The sequence below is a fragment of the Leptidea sinapis genome, chromosome 13 (assembly GCF_905404315.1).
Source record: "Leptidea sinapis chromosome 13, ilLepSina1.1, whole genome shotgun sequence".
NCBI lineage: Eukaryota > Metazoa > Arthropoda > Insecta > Lepidoptera > Pieridae > Leptidea > Leptidea sinapis.
Genome location: NC_066277.1, coordinates 5412036 through 5439091, shown reverse-complemented (window position 1 = coordinate 5439091; position 27056 = coordinate 5412036). Strand labels below are relative to the sequence as shown.

Here is a 27056-nt window from a genome sequence, read left to right as displayed (position 1 = left end):
ACTGGAAACGGTCCGGCTATATCCAGAGCTACTCTCTCCCACGGAGCCCCAACATTATACAACTTCATAGCTCCTCTGCTCCGGGTTTGAGGTCCTTTGACAGCTGCACAACTCTTGCATTTACGGCACCAGTCTTCCACATCATCACGGCAATGCAACCAGTAAAATCGTTCTTTAATTTTTATGAGAGTTCTTCTTCAATCCTTTCCTTGCGGGGTTTCCCATTTCCGGCAGAGCAACCCGTCATGCATCACCAAACTATTCCATTGTGCCCAGAGACTCTTGGTAGCCGTACTGTGTCTAGCCACTTCAGACCATTTTGGTTTAAGTGATCCACTTGCTAGCCAATGTAAAAGTGGTTGAAGATCCTTATCATTTTCCTGAGCTCTCCTCATTGCATCGTTGCTCCAGTTCCCATCGATCGTTTCTGTTCTGATCAGTCGGATTATTGGATTTTCTTTCTCCTCCTGACGAATGCAATGTTTGCATTCCGTCGGACAAGGTCTTCTAGAAAAAGCATCTGCGTTTCCATGAGTTTTTTCTCCTCGATGTTCGATTTCAAAGTCATTCTCTTGAAGTTGCTCAATCCATCTGGCCACTTGTCCTTCCGGATTCTTGAATTCTAGTAACCACTTCAAGGCGGCATGATCAGTCCTTACGAGGAATTTGCGACCCAACAAGTACTTTTTAAAATGTTGTAATGTCTTCACCACGGCAAGTAACTCCCTACGAGTTACACAGTAGTTTCTCTCCGGCTTCGATAAAGATTTGCTAAAGTATGCAATTACAACTTCTTGATCTCCCCTCTTCTGAGATAACACTCCACCAATTCCAGAATTGCTAGCATCAGTATCTACTATGAATCTTCCCTCCGTGTCAGGATATCCGAGGATAGGTGATTCACATAGTCGTTTCTTCAACTCTAAGAAAGCGTGTTCGCAGTCTTCATCCCAGGAAAAGGCTCTTTTCTCCTCAGTCAGTCGATGTAAGGGATTAGCAACATCGGAAAACCCTTTCACAAAGCGTCGATAATAAGAGCATAGTCCAAGGAATGCTCTCACATGTGTCTTTTCTGTCGGCGTCGGCCAGTCCTTGACAGCACTTATCTTGGCAGGATCCGTCGCAACGCCTTGCTCCGAGATAACGTGCCCCAACTAATTCACCTGACGTTGAAAGAAGTAACATTTCCTTGGACTCAACTTCAAGTTGGCACCCTGCAGTTTTGCGAAGACTTTTTCGAGCTTCTTAAGATGATCTTCAAAACTTCGTCCCATAATGATTATGTCATCCAAGTAGACAAGGCAGCTTTCTCCCAACATACCTGCCAGCACATACTCCATCAACCTTTCGAAAGTAGCTGGGGCGTTGCATAATCCGAAGGGCATTGTTTTGAACTGCCATAATCCTTTTCCGGTTGAAAAAGCCGTCTTCTCCTTGTCTTTAGGGTCCAGATCAACTTGCCAGTAGCCACTTTTCAAATCCAGAGTAGAGAACCACGTCATGCCACAAAGTGAATCTAAGGTGTCATCGATTCTTGGCAATGGATAACTGTCCTTCTCAGTAACATCATTCAGACGCCGATAGTCCACACAAAATCTAGTTGATCCATCCTTCTTCTTCACCAGAACCACTGGAGAACACCATGGACTCGACGACGGTTCTATCACACCATTTTCTTTCATATCCCGAATCATGTCTTCCACTTCTTGTTCACGTGCAAACGGAATACGTCTTGGTCTTTGCCGTATCGGAACAGTGTCTCCTGTGTCGATATTGTGTTTCACCAAACCAGTTCTTCCGATGTCCCCGTCGTTCTTTGAGAAAATCCCGGAGTAGCGTAGCAGGAAATTTCTCGCTTTTATTAACTGTAGCTTGGTAAGATTGTCCTTACAGCCACCCAGAAGTTTCTGTATGTTCACATCCTGGTTTGCAGCTTCGGTCTTAATCCCTTCTTCACACTTTCTTAACCAAGCTATCTCCTCACAAGCTCCGATCACTGTTCCCTTCCTAATGATTTGCTTGTCCTCATGAGGATTAAACACGGGAACCATCGCAATCTGGGAGTTACCTACAACAGTCCTGGCTGGGATCCATGTCGTGTCCGATGTCTCTCTTTCTATTATAGCGCATTTACAAGGTCTTCCTCTGTCATCCCTTTGCAGGACTACCGGGACTAGGGTCTGCGATCTCGGATTTAAAGTAGTGTCTCTTAAGCACAACACTTTCCCAACAGTTCCGCCTTTTATTGGAATTTCTTCACCTCCATGCTTCAATACACCATGTTTCATGTCAATGGTACACTGATGATTTCGAAGAAAATCCAACCCAATGATGCAGTCATCTGTGATATCCGCGATTACACTTTGCCAGTACAACGTATCCCCGATTTTCATGGCCACGATCTTCTCTCCCTGGACTGGTATGCGCTGGCCGGTAGCTGTTGTGAGTGTTAAGTTTACATTTCCATGTCGTCTTCCGATGCTTTCTAGTCTTCTTTGGCTAACGACTGTACGTGAGGCTCCCGTATCCAAAGTGAAACGGCAAGATTTTCCATTTATCATTTCTTCTTTAACTAAAGTGTTTCCGTCACATGTCTGCTTAACGAAGATCCTTGGGGCTTTGCTTATACCGGCCAGCGCCCACCCCACTGCCCTGGCCTTTTTCTGCTGCTCCAGCGGTGATGTTGAGACCGCCGCATCCTTCTTACCTTGCGTTATGCTCTCACGCCTGGGGCAAGTGCTTCTAATGTGTCCTCGCTCCCCACAACCATAGCATGCTGGGTTATATGCTTGCCTTCGGCTGGAATCTGCTGGTACAATTTTGTGGAGTCTCAACGCCCGAGAATCGTGGCGAACCGCTTCCACTTCCAACGCATGTGCCACCGGTTTCTTCAAGCTGGTATGATGACTCAATCGTACGGCTGCTCTAACTTCGGCGTCCAGTATTCCATCGATGAAAACTTGGAGCAACATTTCTTCTATTGCAGCTGGCGACGACTGATATGCTTTACGCACTAGTTTCTCGGCTTCCACGGACCACTGCTGAAGAGTTTCGCTGGCCCTTTGACTGCGGTCCTTAAGTTGCGCCCGGTACACATGTTCGAGGTGTTTATCACCATAGCGTGCCTCCAACGCGTCAATAAGGTCTGTGTAGGTCACTTCCTCCTTCCCAGCGCCGAGTGTTTCCAATATGGAGAGTGCTTCGTCACGGAGCGCTAGTGTGAGGGCAGAGTGCGCTTCTTGGTCACTCCAACCGCAGGCTCTTCTGACCGTCTCCAATTGTAGCTTAAAGGCAGCCCAGGAAGACTTGCCGTCGTAGGGAGGTACTTTTAAATTTCTGCTCGATGTGGTTCCGCAGGAAACTCCTGTGTTGGCTGAAGGACACACGACCCTCCCACTGAGCTGATTAATGGTAACTTCCATCTCTCCCATCTTCCGTTGAAAGTTCTCTTCAAATTTGTCCATCTTCTTTTCCATACTGTCAATCCAGGCGATCTCTTTTTCCACAGCGTCAATACGGGTGGAGTTTTTCTGCACAACGGATAAAATGTCTTTGGAGAGGCCTTCATGCAGGCCTCGCAGCTGCTCCTCCTGTCGGCGTGCTTGTTCCTCCTGTTGGCGCGCTTGCTCCTCTTTCAAGCCCCGCAACTGCTCCTCTTGTCGGCGCGCTTGCTCCTCCTGTCGGCGCGCTTGCTCCTCCTGTCGGCGCGCTTGTTCTTGCATCATGGCGGCCATCTGCTGCATGAGCGCGCTGATGTCTACGGCAGGAGCCTGCGGTGCTGACACGGTCGCACTGAGTCCAAGAGCCGGATGTTTCTGACTCGTCCTCTGCCGCTGCAGCTGCTCCCGCTCGCGTGGTCTCCCTTCTCGTTCCTGGGCACTAATGGCATCTTTCCAATCCCACTTCTGACACCAATTGACACGGGAGTAGGTCAGGGATTGGAAATAATACTCCGCTTATAGGAACGAGTCTTTATTTGCGTTCACTTTTTCTGAACTTGCACTTCGCCGGTCTGCCGCTGTTCCTCTTGTGGGCGGCGGTACCTTCAACGCGTCACACTGCACCGAACACTACTTCTCTTCTGTCTTCTTAGAACACTTCCACTTTTCACTACTTCTTTTCTTCTTCTTCTTCTTTATACTTTCGAGTCAGAACTAGAACTGCCGTAGGCCACGCTTAGTACGGCTTATATACCCCCGGATCCGTTCTATTTTCAAAATGATTCTCCCATTCCATCTTTAAATTTAAATTGTACTAGAAAATTCTTTTAACTATTTTTATCCTGCTTACACATTTTCCATTCCTTTTTTTCTGTTCGATTTGATCCTGAACTTACTAGAAATTTCCTTTAACTTTACAAAACCCAAAAAAATCCATACACTGGTAGGTGTATCGAACCCGGGTCTACAGCGTCTAAAGTAAACACTTTTCCGCTGAGCTACGAGTATTGCTGACGGAGTTGTTGAAATTAACAATGTCTTGAAGTTTGACAACTCTCGTCATATACTTCGAAGGGTTGCTACGCAACAATATGTTGTGATCAACTACAAGTGGGGAAGCGAGCAATCAATGTAAAAACTACAATTTTTTTTAATAAAAATAATAGACGAGACGAGCAGGACGTTCAGCAGTGCCACTCAGGATTCTTGAAAAATCCCAAAAATTCTGAGCGGCATAGGCCGCTGCGCTCGTCACCTTGAGACGCTACCTTGAGGGCTACGATGCCTACACTGGGCTACACGCACGCGTTGACCACGGCGTACCGCTGACTGGGCCGCACGCCCACGCGGTTGCACGCGGCCGGGAACACCTCGGGTGGGACGTACTCCGCCGAGTCCAGGTCCATGCGGGACGTGAACTGCTTGCCTCTAGCCGGCATCCTGATATCAGAAGTAGTACCTGGGCGTGATGGCCATGGTGCGGTTGGCCCGCTTGGCCAGGCGCGCGTTGGCCCGGTGCAGCATCTGGTGCACGTACACGCACGCGTTGACCACGGCGTACCGCTGACTGGGCCGCACGCCCACGCGGTCGCACGCGGCCGGGAACACCTCGGGCGGGACGTACTCCGCCGAGTCCAGGTCCATGCGGGACGTGAACTGCTTGCCTCTAGCCGGCATCCTGATATCAGAAGTAGTACCTGGGCGTGATGGCCATGGTGCGGTTGGCCCGCTTGGCCAGGCGCGCGTTGGCCCGGTGCAGCGTCTGGTGCACGTACACGCACGCGTTGACCACGGCGTACCGCTGACTGGGCCGCACGCCCACGCGGTCGCACGCGGCCGGGAACACCTCGGGCGGGACGTACTCCGCCGAGTCCAGGTCCATGCGGGACGTGAACTGCTTGCCTCTAGCCGGCATCCTGATATCAGAAGTAGTACCTGGGCGTGATGGCCATGGTGCGGTTGGCCCGCTTGGCCAGGCGCGCGTTGGCCCGGTGCAGCGTCTGGTGCACGTACACGCACGCGTTGACCACGGCGTACCGCTGACTGGGCCGCACGCCCACGCGGTCGCACGCGGCCGGGAACACCTCGGGCGGGACGTACTCCGCCGAGTCCAGGTCCATGCGGGACGTGAACTGCTTGCCTCTAGCCGGCATCCTGATATCAGAAGTAGTACCTGGGCGTGATGGCCATGGTGCGGTTGGCCCGCTTGGCCAGGCGCGCGTTGGCCCGGTGCAGCGTCTGGTGCACGTACACGCACGCGTTGACCACGGCGTACCGCTGACTGGGCCGCACGCCCACGCGGTCGCACGCGGCCGGGAACACCTCGGGCGGGACGTACTCCGCCGAGTCCAGGTCCATGCGGGACGTGAACTGCTTGCCTCTAGCCGGCATCCTGATATCAGAAGTAGTACCTGGGCGTGATGGCCATGGTGCGGTTGGCCCGCTTGGCCAGGCGCGCGTTGGCCCGGTGCAGCGTCTGGTGCACGTACACGCACGCGTTGACCACGGCGTACCGCTGACTGGGCCGCACGCCCACGCGGTCGCACGCGGCCGGGAACACCTCGGGCGGGACGTACTCCGCCGAGTCCAGGTCCATGCGGGACGTGAACTGCTTGCCTCTAGCCGGCATCCTGATATCAGAAGTAGTACCTGGGCGTGATGGCCATGGTGCGGTTGGCCCGCTTGGCCAGGCGCGCGTTGGCCCGGTGCAGCGTCTGGTGCACGTACACGCACGCGTTGACCACGGCGTACCGCTGACTGGGCCGCACGCCCACGCGGTCGCACGCGGCCGGGAACACCTCGGGCGGGACGTACTCCGCCGAGTCCAGGTCCATGCGGGACGTGAACTCCTTGCCCACCTGCAAACACAAACATTATTTGACATGAGCCGGAAACTAAAATTAGGGTTACAAATTCAAATTAGGATGTGACATCACTTATTGAAAGTCAAAAACTACCACCCATTCCAAAATGAATGCCTCAGACCTGAGAAGAATGGGCGCAACAAACTCAGCGGGCTTCTTTTTTCATCGACAAAATATGTTTTCAAAGTAATATTGTACAATTAAACTTATTATTTAACAGCCTAAGGGCGGTCGCTTCATTCCCGATCTGTCGTATCATTAAGAAAATCATTAATGTTATAGTACCTTTACCAACAATCGTTTTTTAACAATTCTTTTGAATAACGTAATACTTTTGTTTTGAACATTTTCTGGGATCTTGTTGTAAAAGCATGTACATCGCCCCACAAAAGACTTACTAACTCGACTTAGCCGAGTAGTAGGCATTATAAATTTATGTCTGTTCCTGGTGTTAACATTATGGTTATGACAGTTTCTAGCAAACTCACTTATATGCCTATGAACATATTATATTACATTATTAAGAATATATTAAGAAGCAAAACTCAAGATGTATTTTCTTTGAATTTTGCTCTCAACATTCTTTGAATGACATGAATCCAGGTCAAATATCATGAATGGACTTTTCAAGGACTCATGTCATTACAAAAGTCGGAGGAAATATAAATACCAGAAAGCTGTAGGATTTTGAGACGAAATGGATAGAAACTAATTTTTTTTTACCAAAACACAAGTTGAAACCGATGTGATTAAATTTTCATTGAAGAGTACTCTATCATAAAATTAATGTAAGTAATAAAATCTACCCTTAATTGTTATAGTGGTGCTATTTGATATGGTCAATGAAGGCTTAAAAAACTGTTACTTGAATTAATGTTTAATTTTGAGAAAAATGAAACTCTAGTAAAGCGGAACCTGGAATAGCGCGGAGTCGCTCCAATCACCAAACCAGTTGAGCACGCAGCGATTGAAGAGCGCGGGGGACGTGGCAGCGCGGTCTTTGAGACCTTCCGACGACGGGTTCATGGTGAACACCACGTGCAGGTTGCGCATCACCTGGCCCGTGAACCTGCACATTTATTATACGTCAGACATATATCAATATCATACCTAACAATACATATAATATATATTGATAGGCAAATCACAATATTGATTAAATCAAATATTTAAGTACAGTATTTGTTTGGAAAAATACTGCTAGAACTGTTATTTCTGCCACTAAATAGGCGTGCACTTGTATTATCCTGCTCCAGTGTGAAGGGTGACAATGCCGGTGTCTACATCACATGAAATTCCATTTCTGATTCTCGCTACGCCTGATTATCTGTTAAGACTCAGATTGTTATCAGATGAGGCCTCAAAAAATGGTCTTCTGTTAGTTATGTAAAAAAAAATACATACTTCAACTACAGATTTTTGCAATGTTATGTAGTTATCGAACGACTTCTAAAAAGGTATATTGTTTATAGTAACTCACCATTTATACAATTCATCATTGGAATCCAACATGAGACCTTCCCTTTGCGCTCCCTCCTTACACTGCGTCATAAGCGCGGCGAATTCATCTCCCTCAAATAAGCCGGGCACCTGATTGAAAATAAAAGCATTGAGGATAAAATATTGTACACGACTTATTCAAATATTATTTAATGAGAGCTAGACGATAGATACGTAAGTGTGAAAAATTTTTTTGGAGTTCAAAAATATTAATTTGAACCTACTACAATTACTAAAAAAGTTCATAAACACCTCTCCGTTAGCAAGCAAGGTGTTCATTCTCTCGAGGAAGCCGCTGTCTAGCACATTGGACTCGTCCAGGATGAAGGCCACCTTCTCATCACGGCATCCTGCGCGGCGCAACACTGATCGCAGATCTTCATCGAAGTCCGCGCCAGTATATTTGTTGTGGACCTAATATTACAGATGAATATAGCAGCTGCTATTTTTTATGTTTACTCAACTAACAATTTTTTTTATATGAAAATAAGGAACGAGACGAGCAGGACTTCAGCTGATGGTAATTGTTGCCTGCTCATTTCAATGCAGCGCCGCTCAGGATTCTTGAAAAACCCAATAATTCTGAGAGGCACTACAATTGCGCTCGTCACCTTGAGACATAGGATGTTTAAGTCTCACTTGCCCAGTAATTTCACTAGCTATGGCGCCCTTCAGACCGAAACACAATAATGTTTACACATCCTGCTTCACGGCAGAAATAGGCGCCGTTGTGGTACCCATAATATATAGCCGGCTTCCTGTGCAAAGGAGCCTCCCACTGGTGAATGTATGACTTATGTTTTCTTTAAAGCACTATTAACATAAATTGTGTGTAAATGCTAAGTTGTATTGCACTTCAGGTCCCTTATAAGTATCCGAGAGCTACATTATCCAAAACTTTACCTACTGAAGAGTATAGTGTGTATAATGGTCACAGGTACAATATGCCGTGTTTCATGACCCTTTATAAATAGTTTTAAGAAATAGATTTGTATTATTTTTTAATTGTATAATTCATCTATATTTATTTATACTAATAAAACACTTGTTTTGGCAAAGCTTTGCACAACGTTAATTATATCAGAGAACTAATTCTTTAATATATAAAACTGGTTTGCATGGATAATATGTGTAATGTGGTTTTCAAAAAGCATCAGTCAAGCCACCTTAATCTGGAAGATGCTCAGGCCGTTCATCCAGGCCACAAATCTGCTTAGCGTGGTCTTGCCAGCGCCGGACACACCGATAAGCAGCAGATGTCCCTGCGGCTGTCGGAATATCCGGTCAATACGCAGAACGTGTTCCAGCACCTCATCAAACAGCACCAGCGGTACATCCAGCTCCTCCTCGTAGAACACCTGCGTAACGGAGACAACATTGTAAGGCGGCCTGTGACAAATACTTGTAGCGTATTGGATTCAAACATTTAATATATTACGTACTGATTATCAGTTAGAATAATTTTTTGATAAGAACTTTTTCCTTTTCATGTTTTCTCAAATGAAATTATAAGCTCATTGTTACGTATACTTCACGGATGTATATATATTGATAGTGTATGAATTATTAATTATAGAATGTGAATAAACGTACCTTTAGCCTGGCTTTAACATATTCTCGAAGGTGATCTCTTTCAACGGGCACGTAGTCTTTACTTAGCCAGTTGCTGTACAAGATGGGCCTAGCAAGCGCCTGTTCTCTATTTATACCTAAAGTTATGGCAGTGTTAAAATTAACAACCAAATTAACATTAAAAATAAATACCTCATATATAGCAATTCATTTCCAAAGCACATAATATTGTTATCATCATCAATCAGTATTGTGTACCTGGGAAGAACCTCATAGCAACATTATCTATGTTCTCGTCAGTCCACTGTCTCTCCACGTCATCAACGAGCCGGTCCTGGAAAAGCCGAAGCGCCTCGTGCGCCCACAGTCGTACCAGCCCCTCGACACTGAGATTATCCAGCGGCCTAAAAATAATTATTAAAATAATAGACGCACTTTGTCACAAATTATCCAGACACAAACTAGGCAAAGCCACAGGGTTTACAACAATATATCAAAAAGGTGCAACAGAAGTGTTAACGCCTAGCATGAGTTTCTGGAACGCACGCTAAAACGTCGCTGTGACATTTTATGTGTCGCATCATCGCCGCTTGCACCGCCATTTCAATTTCATTCACTTTCTTTTATTCGAGCGTCGAGCATTAACAGCTTAAATTAGTCACCTCCATTGTAATTTGTAAATTAAGCATTAACAAAGTGATCAAATTAAATGTCATGTTATCATTGAATCACGCCAATATAGTTCCTCTTGTTAGTCCAGCGTACCTGATGGCCTCGCAGATGCCGCGCACCCATCTGGTCATCTCCCGCGGCGAGTACACGTAGTGCGGCTGCATGTCCTGCGTGAACCGCTCCTGCGAGGCCAGGTACAGGCGCACCATGGCCTGTGTCAGCGGCTCGGAGAACCCGCGCAGGCCGGGCTGCATCCGGAGCATGGCGCGGGTGAACGTGCCGTAGATCTGGAACGTACCAACAACGCACCGGCGGTAATTAACAGAGTGCTTCTTTTTCCTTGCCCATATAAAAACATCTTGCCGGCCATGTTATTGTGCTGGTTTACATTACATTTAACAACACATTAATGGACATAATGAATAATAAACCAATAACTTCGGGTGTTACATAAAAACAAATCATAGATCGGGTTCGCCTAACGGGAAGTGATAACCGCTTTTCATATTTTGTTGCACGTCATAATTTATCTGAATACGCTACGTTCTAGAAAAACTTATTTTAAACTCTAACTTTATTATTCTACTATTCCATAAAAACAACCTAGCGACACACAAATCGTACTTATACCCAGGGAAAAAGTTCAAACTGATAAAGCAATGTAGTAATGATAATAAGACGTTACCTGTTCGAGCGACGTCTCTCCCGGATAGTCGACGTATATGACGGGCACGTGCCGCAGCAGACGGTGCGACAGCGGCTTGCGGCCCGGGTCGGTGGGCGGGTTGCACGCGCCCACGAACTGAATGCGCTCCAGGTGCACCCACGAATGGTCTGCATAAAAAATTAACAATGAAACTCTATTTTGTGATTATATTTAAATAACAAAATTAATTTGTCATAATAAAAATACTCCTTCACATAATAAAAGCATTTTAATGAAATACATTAAACACTCACCACTGGCTCTGTAGAACCCTTTGTGTTCCAGCAACTGTCTCAGGAATGAAATCACTCGCTGTGTGCCGTACTGGTCCATGTCTGGTAAGTTGATCTCGTCACAGAATAACACTAGCCACTTGCCCAACTGTTGAATATACATTTTTGTTAAAACTGTTGTAGAAGTTATTACTACTTCCAATATTGGCCAAATATAAATAATTTATCAATTTAATATGAACTCATAACAGTATTATTATTGTAGAAATAGAATCACAAAACACAAATAATTATAAACATTCTTATATTATTTCACAAAAATGCAAGCCTCTTCATAATATACTCAATGGCGGTATAAATTGTAAATTCAATTTACATTAATAAACGTTTTTCTTACTGGCGTACACCAATATAGAACAACGAGAAGCCAAGCCTATCTAATTACGAATTTGATTCCAATTACTCCAGATAAACAATTATGTTATGTGTATATGTTTAAGATGCAACATACATCAAATAGTTTGTATCAAACTAGTAAATTTAAACTCACTTCTTAATTATTGTTGTTCTATGGACAAGCAATACTATCCTTTTGTTACACACTATTTACTAGTGCGAAGGAATAGTGGGACTCAGACAAAGGACATTCCATTCCTCATATTATACTGTCTGATACAAATTCGTCATAGTTATTCAAAGTTTTGTATCGATAAATAATTTAAATTATATATTTGTCGTCTCTTAATAAATAAAAAAAAGTTTATTATTATAATAAAAGGAGACAGGGTAAAATACGTCATTCCATTCCAACATTACCTGAACAGGGGCGAGGACGACTCCGTTGGGTGTCTTCCGGTACTCGCAGTAGTGGTCGAAGGTCTTCAACAGCAGTTCGGGAGTCGTGGCCGACGAGAAGTTGAGGCCGACCACCTCCATGTCGGGCAGCGCTCTCAACGCGGAGAACAGTGTCATTGTTTTACCGGAACCGGGCGGGCCGCACAGAACTGTAGGATAAATGTTACTTACTCTATGTACCTAATATTTATCTGGGGTCACTCATAAAGAATATGAATATTGAAGTATATATAGACTGATACTTTATTGGTTGACTGCTTAATCCTAGGTATGACGAACGCCTTCATGCGAATTCGTTGAGATTTTATAGATTGTGTTTTTAATGAAATGTCAAAAGCAAAATAATCTGTTTCGCACTATGACAAGTCAAACGTCGATTTAATCGTATTGTATTTTGGAATTTCAATATTTAGGTATAAGACAAAAATTGGTTAGACTAGACAAACGAACGAGAGTGGCCTTGAAAGAATTCTAGTCAGGCCTGACATTTGACTAGTTGAACCTAGAAGCGCCCTCAACCCCCGCCCTGTCAAGCAGCAAGTACAAGTTCGCAGTATGAGGCGGGGTGTTATCGCGAACTCACTCCACTCACCCTGACGAAGGACCTCCGAATGATCCGAAACTAGTCGGTACCCACACCGAAAAACATGAGTTAATAAATAAAGTTATGTCACACTATAGTGATGTAGTTACCGAGAGGCTTGTGCTCCGCCAGCCACGTGTAGAGCAGCGACTCGTGGCGCACGGTGTCCAGTGTGGGCACGACCACGTCGGGCGCCGCCACCTTGTGCGTCTCCACCTCGATCTGCGGCACCTTGGCCGACCACGGCACCCACTCGCCCGTGATCGACACCTGCACAGTGCCCATGTCTTGATTACCACACAACTCATGATCCCCGCGGGATAAGATAGCGTCAGGTCCAAGCATACTCTTCAAGAGTTACCAAAGTAATCTAATCAGATCAAATATTATACAATGAATGTCAAAATTATGCTCACTCCAATCTCGTTTGAAACGAGTGGGTTTAGGTAGATTGGAAATTTTTTTATTGTTCAGTTAAGTTACATCTCATTAATAATGATTTTGAAATGAACCAGTTAAGTGCAAATTAGATGTATAGGACAACATTTTTAGCACTACGTACGATTAACAAGATATTTGTTTATCATAATTAGACGACTGTTGCTTATTATCGTACGCGTTCCGTATCTGGGTAGCGATCCAAATACGCAAATGTGGACGCACTTTAAGTTCAATTCAGTGTTGCGGCGGCTTGATACGGGTACAGGTTCGCGCTGATACATCAAATGTTGGTTTTTTGGTCCTTTCAAATACGATAACGATAGTTGGGCCATTGCCCGAATCAGCAAAGCAATGAAAAAAAATTTCCGACATATTGCGACGAAAAGAACACTCGATGATCGCAGGAACGATGCAAGACATCTTAGAGTTCTAGCGATCGCAGCCCCGGTATGGTACGGTGTTACGGTAAAAACAAAAGATTATATCTTCTTTATGTTGTATATAGCTACCGAACTAAAGATATTAATAAAAAAAATACACTTACTTCAAAGTCGATGATGTGTTGGTTTGGTCCACAGTTGGGCAGCAGCATAGTACTCGCGGAACGGATGAAGTCCCCTAACTCATTACGGTCTTTAAGTTTGGCGTCGCCCGCGAAAGACCACAGCAGCGAGTAGACCAGCCACTTTGGCACGTAGGCCTCCAGCTGGTCGTTGGTGATCGGGAAGTCTGGGTGTTGGCGGTTATAGGCCAGAATGTTCCTGAAATATTACACACATGTTCTAGTATTGCTTTTTTTCGATCAGCAGGTTCCTAAACACTTAAACTGTGACGATGTAACGATTGTGGTGCGGGCAGCCATGGAATATCATCATATAAGATCAAATCAAAGACGATATCCTGCAAGTGACTATTTGAGTGTAGTAAATATCCATGAAAGCTTAAAACTATTATTATAATAATAGAAGTTTAAGGTTACCTATATTATAATATAGCTACATCATCAGCCGGAAGATGTCCACTGCTGGACAAAGGTCTCCCCCAAAGATCTTCACGACGATCGGTCCTGCGCTGCCCTCATGCAACGAATCTTAACTATATTATTCGTTGGATAATATAGCTATGATTTCTTAAAGTCGTTTCTCACTTATATTTTATCACCTTATATATTATCCCAATAACGATTTTGGTATTTTCATTGCCTATGTACCTTATTTCTCAATAGCTAGACATTCGCGAAACTAAATTATTGAATCCAACTATAGACCAAAATATTCCTTCTAGTTTCATAGCTGTTGGAAGACGTTCACTGCTGGAAAATGGCTTTATTCTATCACCTATTTCTTCTAAACATCCCATGAATATAAATAGGACTGTGTTGAGTCGGATGAATAGTAAATTAAAAAAATAAGGTAAGTAATAAACAGGGCTATAAAATATCTTTAAAAAGTAGCCGTAATGTGCAGATAGCGTATTTCGGCTTCTATTTGTAGATCAGTGCTAGAAAATGTGCGAAATTGATATGTATAGTTAACGAAGAAGTCCTCTTAATCAATTCAAAAGATTATAATTTTTTGTATTTAATTCAATTAATATTAATGCTTTAAATATCTATTGCTAAATATAAATGTATATATAAATATTATAACACATTTTGAATTCTACAAAATAAGATTAGTAAACATTAACCTAAATGAATATTGACAAAATCCGCCATTAGATGTTTATAATTCAAATTACGCGTTGGTAATTTAAAGTTAATAGTAAAAGTTGGAGCATACCTAACACCCCTATTGAGCATGGAGTGCAGCGAGGACAGCGCGCGGTGCCGCGTGAAGTCCATGACGTGGTCGAGCGACACGGCGCGCTCGAGGCACTTCACCACCAGGCCCTCGCCGTAGAACAGCGGCTGCAGTATCGCCGCCACGTCGCGTTGCGTCTGTAAACAAACAGAATAGGTTACCCATTATATTCCACTTTTAGAGAAACAAATGGTGGAAATAGCAAACGGCCCATCTGATATTAAGCGACATCATATGGTTGTCTCTCTCTCTCTCTCGGGTCGGTCCCTTATATCTGAGGATCGTTGTCAGCATTAGGCTTCACCTCCACCGAATTCTGTACAGCGCGTCTCTTACAACCATGGAAAATTTGGATGACGAGTCTTTAATTTGATTAGTCCATTTTAATCGAGTGACCGAGCGATCTTTTGTCTCCGGTATTACCAGCCACAATTTTATACTTATTTACCTAATTTAATTATTTTATCTAAACTTGAGTCGCCTCTGCGCAATGTGAAGACAGGCGAGTTTTTATTCGGAGCTAGATCGGGTTCGATGCATTGTTGCGTTTCGCAATCCAACGTATTCTTAACATTCGTCTCCAACACCACATCTTGAATGCATCAATGACAATATAATATAATACCACCTGTCAATAACGCACTGCGTTCGTCAAAAAAAGACTTAAAAAGTAATAACACACGCAGTACTTCTGGTCTGCTTCAGCAATAGCAAAATAAAATGTAAAATAAGTATGTATAACTATATAAGATCGATATGCCAATGAATCTGGCCATCATTAAAATCTACAGATAAAGAGACAATCGCGTTTAAAAAAATAAAAAGCACTTCAGCTTTATAATATTAGTAGATAAATATAGGCCAACCTGCAGAGTCGGTGATAGAATATTCTCCACAGCATTCACGTCGCCACCGGCTGTTGGAGCCGCCATCACTATGCTGAACGAGTCTTCCTCGCCATCTTCCAATGGAATGTTTCTCAACCTGTATTAAACATACTCAGTCACAATATTTTTTTAGGTGGATAGCACTTTATAATGGCCAGATTGTGTAAAACTTTAACATGATATATGATCTCATGTTTTATTTGAAAACAAAAAAATCTTGTATAATATAATATATAATGGTGTATTTGTGAAATTAACTACAGGTTTCTTGGGGGGCAAAAATACAATTTAGCTCGGCTAATCTCTGGGTAACGGCATTTTTCAAGCTTTCACACCGGCTCGGTTACTCAGAACTTGTTCATTTTCATCAAAAAAAAAAATAATGACTATAATAACAGTATTGACTATATTAACAATAACATATTGAAGTCAAAGTCAAGAATATTTTATTGACATAAAATCAAAAGATTGCTCGTCATCGTCAATCACTTAAAATAGAATTCAGAAATATATTAATTACACAAAAATTCAAACATATACATATTTTCAAAATAATGTATTCTAGTAAAACAATACAAGGCTGAACCATAAAACCCATAAGAAATAACAACTGTAATACTATTTAATTCCATATTGTAATGTCGTTTACTTAACCTTCAATACTGTAATAAGCCTTCGACATAAGTCTGCGTTTAATAAAATATTTAAATTTATTTATTGATAATTCTGATAAACTTCTTGGTAATTTATTGTAAAATTTATTACATTTACATTGCATGCAAAAGAACTAAAAAACTTAGCCCGGGTAGTACCGATAATCTGCCTTGATAGTGTTTTAATAAAAATTGATTAAAATATCATAGTAAATACATACCTGAGCAAATAGTTTTCGAAGATCATTTCAGTGGTGAGCACGTCTTGCGAGAACCAGACCATACCGCAACGGGACACAGTCGCCAGCGTCGCATATTTCAGATCTTGTACCTGTACAAATATAAATATAATATTTTGAACATAATGTATAATACCTTTTACATAGCGATTTATTAAGGTTCCATAGTTTTACGTTGTTTTGAGTTAAAGAGGTATATTATACACTAATACGTTAACTCTTCACACATTTAAACCAAACTCAATTAACAGGTGTTTTCCAGGCGTTACTGGGTTGAATACGGCGTGGAATGTTTTTACGATGATAATTAATCAATAGATTTCTCCAGGTTTCCTCGTTATTATTTTTTGGAGAAGATCACTACAGAACAGTAGATATATTTTAAATAAAACGCGCCAAGGGAATGAAAATAACTAGCAACTCTAAGCCACTGTCGAATTTTACTTAAAGCTGGCTCTGACTACGTGACATGACGTGGTTCCCAATTAAAATTATTAAAAACCTACATGAATAAAAATATTTTACTCTTAATTGTATCAAACACACATATTCTGACTTAACAATTTAATACGAACGACGGCGAAAGAAAACTTTTTTGTTATTACAGTAAGGGACGAGGCGAGTAGGACGTTCAGCTGATGGTAATTCAAACGCCCTGCCCATTACAACACAGTGCCGCTAAGGATTTTCGAAAAAACCCAAAAATTCTGAGTGGCACTACAATTGCGCTAGTGACATAAAATGTTAAGTCTCTTTTGCCCAGTAATTTCACTAGCTATTCTTCTTCTACGCCCTTCAGACCAAAACACTTATGCTTACACATTACTGCTTCACGGCAGAAATAGGCGCTGTTGTGGTACCCATAATCTAGCCGGCATCTTGTGCAAAGGAGCCTACCACTGGTACATGTAAAGGTAGCTATGGAATGAAAGAGAAAAAGTGTGTGAGAGTAAGAGAAAATGAAAGCGAATGGAGAATTTTGACTGGTTTTCTTCCACCGTCGTTATTTGTATGTGGCCAATACGACCAGACATCGCTGAGCGCCTGCCTGTAGTCAGACATTACCTCGAACATGACGCGCACGTTGGGCGGCAGCGACAGCCGCTCGCCGTTGGGCAGCGTCAGCAGCTTGTTGTCGTCGAGCACCGAGTTCAGGTTCTCCACCCACTCGGGGTCCACGTCTCCGTCGAATATGATCCACTGCCGCTTGCTGATCTCCCCGCGCACGTTGTCTATTATTTTCCTATAGAACATTTTTGTATATTATATGTTATTGAGTTGTATGAGTGTCACCATGTTACAGGTGGTAGGAGAGAGTGGAGATGTAAAATTCACTGTTTTGAATTTGTAAGGGATGGTGGAATAAATTCGATATATGTAGTATAGTGTGCAGGATGTTGAATCGTCTTCAACGTGTTGAGTGTCATCTGGTGGTTGGTTACCAGTCTTGTGACTGTACGTTATTTTTGAATCATTACTTATTGAATGGCTTCTTAAATACTCAAACAAAAGCAAATTTAATAAAATTAGCAAATGGTAAATAGTTAACAGTAAAGGCGCAAAAACAACATATGATGGTGACTACGAAGACAGCTAAGACCTGGTATATAACAATTTCTAATGGACATCGCTAGATAAATCAACTCATCACGATAAATCTTAACAAACAGGTAGAACTCAAGATCAAAAAAAATATGAGCTTTTTACTTTTATCACAGTGAAACTTCGGTCGGGTTTAGGTAGTTATATATATAAAAGTTAGTTCCGTATGTTTATGTCTGCAAAACAGAAAAGTTGACGGATTCCTCTTAAATTATAAAATCTCGGAGTGTTTTTCTACGACGGTTCCAATCATATGTGGTGCTTTCGTAACTGGCGTAAATGTAACTATGAATATTATTCAATTGAGATATAAAATTATATTTATTTAATTTTATAATTACCTAAGTATATGCGTAAACAGTCCATCGGTCCATTCGCGAGTGTTGGGATCCAGAACTCCGTATAAAGTCTCCTTTGACATAGCCTTAGGATCAATCACGTGAGCTACGCCTTCCACACCTTCGAATCTGAAACCAACCAAAATTATAAAGATATTTAATTCTAACAGTTTCTGTGGAAAGTCTCTCATAAGTAGCTGAAAAAAACAAATTAAAAGATTGTTTTCTTTTTTCAAAAGGTATCAACGTTATCAAAACTAACAAATTTTCTAAATTGTTAAATTAATTGAGATTAAAACATCACTTTTAATGCTAATTCGAAGATTTTTTAAAACATAAGTAGTACTTAACATCAAATAGCTTTGATGTTATTATAACAAAATATTTTAAAACGACACGACGTGGGCGTGGCTTAACCATGTGGTAATCCCTCCCACTTTATTACCTGATAGGACCGCCCAAAAACAATTATCATAAGCACCATAGAGCATTTTATCAATTTGTCATAATATAAATTAAGTGAAAATACGTTCTTGTAAATTTTGAGTATAGTAAAAAAGCCTGTGGTGGTGGTCTATTGTGAAAATATTTGATTGTAATAGTGTTTCAGCTCTGGTAAAAATCATATATCTAAAAAAATCAGACAAGACACGATGAGAAATAAAAAAAATATACATAATTAATTTACTAAAAAAAAAATATACTGACCTTTCAAGAGCTTTGAGTAGTACTCGCCACGCTGTAGATTTTCCACTACCAGACGGCCCCACCATCATCAGACCATGGTTAAGATTGCAGATTTGGTATAGTTGTAGCACCTGTATCATATGAAACATTATAATTTACAGTAAGTAAAAGTAAAGTTTGTACAGTACAACAAGAGCTGTGGCCTAAGCATTTGAAGATAGAAATTGACGAAAACACCCAGTGTAAAATAGGAGCATGTTGATGTCTATTGTGACACACCCTTAGTAACACATATTATTCAAGTACTATAATTATTATCATAGTAGATTGTATATCTACCAAAAAAATTTAACAAAGCTAGAAAAAAACATTTGCGTGCTCTACAAAACCAAAGTTATGGAAAGTAATTGAGTGCGAAGTGACAATGAAACAGTGCAAACAATTTACGGAGTGGAAGCGGAGTCCATGAACATGATTACACACGTAAGTAAAACAAACAAATATGTGGTGAAGAAATCAAGTGAAACAGTTTGAACTAAACAACGATATTCAAGCGACAATGACACCTCTATTTCAAAGAATTTAACATACACAAAGCACCCTACAAATATTAACGAATACAAATGTGGGTGGAAAAATTTAAACAATTTCCGAATACAGTCAAGAGTGACAAGAAACCCTGGAAATGAGATAAAGGTAGTAAAAGAACCTGGCTGAGAAGATAAGATAGTAATGTAAACACTTGGCCAGACAAATTGATGTGACGTACTTTAATCTTATTACCTTTTATAAGATTCCCTGCATTGGCGCGAATGTTTACATTATATATCCCATAACACACAGAAGGCTAAAAATGACTCGTTCTTGGAGCACTGACCTTCTCGATCCAAGTGCTGTGCTGAGCCCGAGACGCCGCGGTTCGCCTCTGCAGTTACGGGTTAGCATGGAAACGCACACATTCACTCATACCCTTAGCGTTAACATACACGCAATGCGTGTACGTGCGCATGCGACTACTGCGTTTAATATTCGCTATTAAATTTGCTTGTAAATCTTATGTTATGGTAATTTTATAAGCAGTTAATATTAAAAAATTGTACAAAGAATCTAATTGCAGTTTTGTTTAATATGCAACCTTTTTATAAGTTTTACAACAAAGTTCCAACCAATATTAACGAATATTAAACGCAATGATGTAATTTCATGTTAATAAATCAATATATTTAATGAAATATTAATAAATATACTTAAAATACTATTCCAGTAATTTTAATATTCAATTAAACCTTCACCTGATGATTTGATGATGGTTAGATGCTATGATAATGTATATTTTATGATAAAAAAATAATAATGTGTGCTCTGCGAAATATCGTTGTATTAATATGATTTAGGAATAAGATATATTAAGGTATAATCATATGAAAATTACCTTTTCCATCCAAGTAGTGCCCTGTTCATCTCCTTCGCCACAGACGAGGTATTCTTCGGCACAAACAGCACGGATCTCATTCTTTAGACCTGGTTAGTAAAAGAAGTCGTCAGAAATTACCATTTATATAATGTTTTATCTACGGAACGTTATAACTGCGCAATCAGATCTATATGTAGTATGAGATATGTAATATTTAATTTAACAATCTTTTTTATTATTTTGTCCTTGTTGATGAAATTTATATTTTTCTAATTTTGTTTTTAATTTTTAAATTAAGTTTTCCTGATTTTGATTCAAAATAATATTATAAATGAACTTTTGGAGCATTTTTTTGATAAAATATAACGGAGGCGGTTAGAGAGAAGTATAAAATATAGTACAGTGAAGAGGTACCTAATTATATAATTGTTATTTTCACTATTTTCAAATAACTTAATTTCTGATGTTTAACTAGTTAAACATAGATATAGAAAAATATGTAATGAACCTGTCATCTCGGCGCGCGTGTAGCCCACGTTGGGGAACACGTCGTTAAGCAGTGAGAACAGCAGCGGGATATCCTCAGCCACCAGCTTGGGCACCATGGTCTCACACACCGACTGGATCAAGATGTCCTGCTCAGGCAGGGACTCCGCAATGGAAGCCTCATCGGGCACTTCTGTACCACGCTCTACTAGGTTTTCCTGTTTGTAATAATATATAACAGTGCTTCATTAGTAAAGGAAACAAAACTTTTCTACTTGTATAATGCTAATTTTATAATATAATGTAACACCATTATTTATCAAAAATACATAAAAGTTGCAATATTCTATATCTTCCCAAATTATCTCTGTAAAACTCTATTTATAAGAAAGTGACGAGACGAGCAAGACGTTCACCTGCTGTGTAAGCTCAGGCATTACAATACAAGGCCACTCAGGATTATTGAAATAACCGAAATTCCCATCAGCATCTCAATGAAACAAGATGTCAAGTCTCTTTAGCCTAATAATTTCACTAGTTACGGCGCACTATACACCAAGCATGCAAAGAAGCCTCCCACTTATAAAGATTTAAGAAGATCCCGTTCCATTTCACGATCACATTGGGTAGTGCGAGAGTCCTTGTAAGCCCAGTGTAAGTTGGTCAATTTTACACAAAACCTTTCTACATCTTTTCAGGCGCGTGTAGTTTACTCACGATGCTTCCCTTCAACGTAAGAGCATCGAATAAACGTAAATAAGAAATTGATAACATATTGGTGCGTGGCGGGTGAGGCTCAAGCTCTTCTGCCTGCGCCTGATGAGAAGAAACTCCACTAGCCTTTGCGCCAAAAATGCTCCTGTTCGATTGAACGATTGTCAATGAACTAGTATACAACACAGTAAATATAATGAAAATCACCTTAATCTTCTGTATACGGTCACGTTTCACGTTACCGGCTGACACCAGCACCGATTTAAGAGCTCTCAAACCAAAGTCGTAGTGAGACTGGTTGGATAACTGCTCATCACAAAGCCTGAAATATTTTATCTAGATTAGATTGTATGTTACCTGATGGTTAAACTGTACGAAGGATTAAATTATAAATTCCGGTGGGGTATCAAAAGGCCCAGCGTAAATGTCAATGCATTTAAATGTAGTTTGCAAGTTTCGGCTTTGCCCAGCGAACGAATTTCGAAGCAATTGTGAGAGACTATGTCTGTGTTCGAATCAAATATACTTACTTGAAGAACGGCACAATTTTACAGGCGAGCTTCTCAGCGGTCCTGAATCCCTGGCTGAACAGCATGACCTCAGCGATGAGCTGCCGGTCGGGCGTGGTCATGGCGAGACTGCGGAACAGCTTCTTCAGGTTGTCGGGCAGGTTGGACCGACCGGCGTAGCCCGGGTTCATCGTGATGAAGATCGCCATGTCTTGACTCACGCGGACTTGTTTGCCGACTAGTTCTACTGTTATGGATTTTGCTGGAACGGAAATAGTCAATGTTTCACCGTTAGTGATTCCTATGAGGATGCAGTATGTGGTTGAAGCCGACGGGCTCACTACAACCGTGTAGCGGTTTGCACTTCCCTACTGATACATTTTATATATTACAAGTATGAGAAAATAACAATATAATTGCAATAAAAGGGGCATATAAAAATATTGTGTTTTTTATTGTTATAAATAAATTACAATACAGCCATTAAGGATGTCATAATCAAATAAATTATAACTGGCTTGCACCACTTTCCATCAAAATATTCAAACCGAATTTATTAGAAATAAATGAAGCAGTTCACCCCATTCATACCAATACGAAGACACTTTTCGAAAAGGAGCATAATATAACATCACTTTCTCTTATATAGGAATAAAAATTTGTTTGCATATAGAAATGAATTCTTGCTACACAGTTAATATTTTAAGAGACAGAAAAATCATCCGATAGATTTTGATATATGTTATATATTTTGTAAATGTTATAAGCAAATTTCTACCTATAAAATATGTAATATTCCAATATTAAGCCGTAGCTGAATTGGTTCCCAAAATATTATTATTGTAATACTATACTGATAATGTATTTATAACACACAATTTTGAATAAATATTACATTTGCATTGTCTGTTTTGGGCACAGAAATAATATGTAAACTTGTATTGTAAGTTGAACTTGAAACTTAAGTCGACACTAGCTTGGCGATATACAAATAATAGTTACCAGTGTTGTCTCCTTCCTGATGACTCTTAAGCGCTTCTTGTATGGTCTGCACCTGTTGTGACACGGCTGACAGCATCCGTTCCTCGAGACGGTTGAACTCATCGAAGCATCCCCAAGCTCCGACCTTATCAACCAAGATTTTATATGAATTTGCCCATGTCATATATAATATATATGTATATTTAGTTGACTTTAGTTAATAAAATCAAAAGTTAACGTGACAGTGTCTTTCTTAAAATCATATCAATATCACTTTATTCCATCCACTATTATGATAGTACCTTGTTACTTGTAATTGTTACTGAAATAAAGATATTTCCATTTGTTTTTATTCATTTAGGTCAAAGAAATTACATTTCATTGCATCACAATATATGTAAATATTGTAATTAAAATAATTTGTAAAATGATGAAGCTGTAAATATTTATATAAAATAGTGGCAATAAGTTTATGCATCATCTTATAATTGCAGCTCAATCTTTTCCGAAATGGTGGTAAATGTAAAAAAAAAACATTTGATATTCATAAGTGTCCAATCAAATCAAAATCACTTTATTAATCTAGGTCAAGGAAATGACACAAAAGAACGAGCAAGAAATTCCATAAGGATACATGGTGTTAATCCACAGTGCGGATTTCAAGGAACCGTTTTCCATGTTAAGCAAGCTGTGGAATGATTTTTCCTACTGCGATGTTTTTGGGTCGATACGACATCGGTACCTACAAAAAAGGCACGTACACCGATGCCTACACTCATACCAACTAAAAAACCTCCTCTGACGTCAAACTCTTCGTCCCCCCACGGAACCGCCGATAGGCATTACTTCGTTGAGGGCGGCTACGCCTGTATGTGAGTGTGTGAAAGTGAAGAAATCTAAAAAAAGACTACGAAAATTTGTTTATCACGAGAATTTTTTGGAATAACTTTTAAACGGCTTTACCGATCGATTCCATTGATCCGTGAAGACCAGAAAAAAGTGTTTTTTCGGAATTACTTCGAACTTCTACTAGTTAGATCACTTGAAACTCAAAGATTCTAATGATTTAAACATGTAAATATTATGTGTGTATATACTATATGTGTATATGGACTACGTATTACCTAATATATCTATGAACCTACTATAACCTCACCTAGATTTAGTTGTCTGTGGTACCAAAAAAACTGTGCTTTTATGGCGGTATAAAGTTACTAGGCTTTTTTAGGATTAGCATAGACTTTTCAAAGACTCAATTATGTACCTATATTAGTGATCATGGCTGTATAAATGGCGGATAAAAGTATAGGAGTGGAAAAAATGATGTAACATACCTGGCAAAGACCGACGAAGATCCTGCCCATAGCCTGGAAATCGAAAGTCTCGTCGCAGTTGAATACCAGCACAAAGCGACCCAGCTGATTACCTAGCGCCTTCACTGATTCAGTCTTGCCTGTACCTGCCGGACCTGCCACCACATACAACAAAACATACATTATCTGTTCTGGGTAAAGTTACAAACAAAAAAAAAACAACAACCTACCACGTACAAAAATTACCAATAAATATTTCAAAATACAGATCCAATAAGCTAACTTTTCTCGCTTTAAACGGTTTCTATAATCTTTCTTGTTAATAAGCCAGCGAGCTGGCGGAAAATCCGAAAAGACCTCACGCCAACTGAAATGATATACATGCGAATTGGTCGCGTGGCTGTCTTATACAGCGCGGTTCACAAGAAACATTCTCTTATATCTAAACTTGGGAATGAACAAAAACACGATGTTACTTTAAAAAAAGGGGGTGTGATTTATTTGGTATTGCAAGACAGCTGGTTAGTAGTAATCACTTACTATCTCGTGACCCGCACACAATTTAAAGCTTATAATATATACTTGAAACGTAGTCATGCATTGTAAGGAAACATAGTGCTATGCTCCTAACGAAGTAATGTAGTCGAATGGTGCGTACCAAAGGGCGATCCTCCGAGGCGGGCCTCGAGCGCCTGCGTCATGGTGAGGTAGCAGCGGTCCGTGAGCGGGGTCTGGACCAGCCGGTCTTGCACGCCCAGGTACTCGAAGCCGTACAGAAACTTGGCGTTCGCCATGTGGATCGTCAGTTGTTGAAGCACCTACAAGCATGTGTCATGTAAATGATTTATTTACAGTTTCTTATAATAATTAGCCATTAAGTCAAATTATATCAAGTCTCACAGTGACAAGTGCTGAGCGATTTGGAGTCGCATAACATTTCGTTACATCTCATCCTACATATTATAAGCAACGACAAGGGAAGAAAATCAGATACAAAAACTCGCCTCGATACACATACTATTTCTTTCAACATGATACGTTATAGTATATGGACACGGAATTTGACCATTTAGTGATTGATTCCATTACGACTTATAATTACATTACGATAATATTGTCACAGATAACGGTGTGGCAAATAATGTCATGTTATATAGTCAAATGGACAGTCTGCTTGTTCATCACACACTCCCGAAGTTAGTAGTGATAGTTCTTATACAGTCAAACAGTAACGAACGCATAGCAGAGCCAAAGCTAACCTACCCTTGTAACTCTAGGCAGACATGCGAATTAAAATATGACTGTAGAAACGCGAACCAATATCTGTTACATTGATCATGCGCACCACGAATTTTACAATTAAACCTTTACAATTAAAAAATATCGTGTGTGATTTTCATGTACTATCAGTTAGTCCATATTTATGGTCACAATACTAACGTCATTGTTCCTAGGATCGAAGTAGAACCTCATCTCGCACAGCCACTCGAAGGACCGCGGGCTGTTCACTTCGGACGCGATCAGGCGGCGCGTCACTGTCCGCTTGTGAACAAACTCGTTAATCTGGAACAGACATTATCAGATATAGATACAGTTACATTCCAGCGTAATGATTTGATTTACTGATTAGTATTCTGTATCTGTATTGAATTTCAATTGAAGATACTGGTATTCTTTAGAAGTTAACTAAGTATATTAAAGACCTTAATGTTCAAAACAAATATGGACATGCCACAGAGTGCTGAAATATGTTTACCACTACTTAAGACTATTGAAAAAAAAAAAAAAAACTATTTTATATTAATCTCTATTAATGACCCGCACCTTCGCCTTGGGCGTATCGAATATAATTGATGTAAATGTGTGCTGTGTGTTTTGTTTCGCCAAAAAAGTTATTTCTATAACATTTTATACTATGCCATGGTTCTATTGTGGTTTGCTGTTGTCGATTCAAGTAATTGAAGAATCAAAATATTGACGTCGATTGTTGTTCTATACCCATGTACCACATACCAGATGTTCCAATTTTTTCCTCCTAAGCGGCGGCTGTTCCTGTAGCACGGAGTCAGCGAGGATGTTCAGCATATCCTCGACGTGGGCCAACACCCGCTTCAGCGCTTCGGTGCCGCCACTTAGCGCTGCCTCCATGTCTTCAGACCAAAGGATTTGCACAGCCAGCACAACAATCTGGGCCTGAATAAACACATGATATTGTTACAGAGGTCACCTCGAATTTTAGTAAGGAATGTCGACCTTAACCTACGGCGTAAACAACTTGATTACCTGTTTATTAATTATGATTATTATTGACTATACTATTCGACATCATTCGAGAATAATCTTTAGGGGACATTTAGGTATAGAGGTGGTTTTGATGCATTAGTAACTGAGCGAAGTAAAAATTTTGTGCGATTATAGTACAGTTTTAGTGTATAACGAGTCATTGGTAACTAAATAGATTACAGATATCGAATTTTGGCGACGTTGTAAATGATCAATATTTATGTCAATTTCATGTTGTATATAACAAGTTTCCACAGCGGGGGATCATTACATGCGCAACAT

General features: G+C 40.7%; 1 protein-coding gene across 5 annotated transcripts in view; it reads right to left on the bottom strand.

Moving 5' to 3' along the window:
• The window catches only part of LOC126967435 (dynein heavy chain, cytoplasmic), a 104214-nt gene that overhangs the window by 41503 nt on the left and 35655 nt on the right, over positions 1–27056 (bottom strand). For 3 of the 5 annotated variants that reach the window (XM_050811893.1, XM_050811891.1, XM_050811894.1), the window contains 29 exons: positions 26505–26684; positions 25932–26054; positions 25150–25309; positions 24513–24646; positions 23200–23323; positions 22219–22459; positions 21896–22010; positions 20997–21192; positions 20507–20595; positions 19952–19999; positions 19096–19205; positions 18391–18516; positions 17513–17690; positions 16430–16539; positions 15535–15652; positions 14648–14805; positions 13411–13627; positions 12536–12695; positions 11804–11991; positions 11009–11135; positions 10734–10882; positions 10142–10335; positions 9635–9780; positions 9398–9513; positions 8971–9162; positions 8057–8218; positions 7785–7894; positions 7220–7373; positions 6090–6298 (listed from right to left, as the gene is read on the bottom strand). In XM_050811893.1, coding sequence (XP_050667850.1) covers positions 6090–6298; positions 7220–7373; positions 7785–7894; positions 8057–8218; positions 8971–9162; positions 9398–9513; positions 9635–9780; positions 10142–10335; positions 10734–10882; positions 11009–11135; positions 11804–11991; positions 12536–12695; positions 13411–13627; positions 14648–14805; positions 15535–15652; positions 16430–16539; positions 17513–17690; positions 18391–18516; positions 19096–19205; positions 19952–19999; positions 20507–20595; positions 20997–21192; positions 21896–22010; positions 22219–22459; positions 23200–23323; positions 24513–24646; positions 25150–25309; positions 25932–26054; positions 26505–26684 — 4334 coding nt within the window. The remainder of the gene's footprint in view (positions 1–6089; positions 6299–7219; positions 7374–7784; positions 7895–8056; positions 8219–8970; positions 9163–9397; positions 9514–9634; positions 9781–10141; positions 10336–10733; positions 10883–11008; positions 11136–11803; positions 11992–12535; positions 12696–13410; positions 13628–14647; positions 14806–15534; positions 15653–16429; positions 16540–17512; positions 17691–18390; positions 18517–19095; positions 19206–19951; positions 20000–20506; positions 20596–20996; positions 21193–21895; positions 22011–22218; positions 22460–23199; positions 23324–24512; positions 24647–25149; positions 25310–25931; positions 26055–26504; positions 26685–27056) is intronic. The other 2 variants (XM_050811895.1, XM_050811896.1) reach the window with 1 other exon arrangement.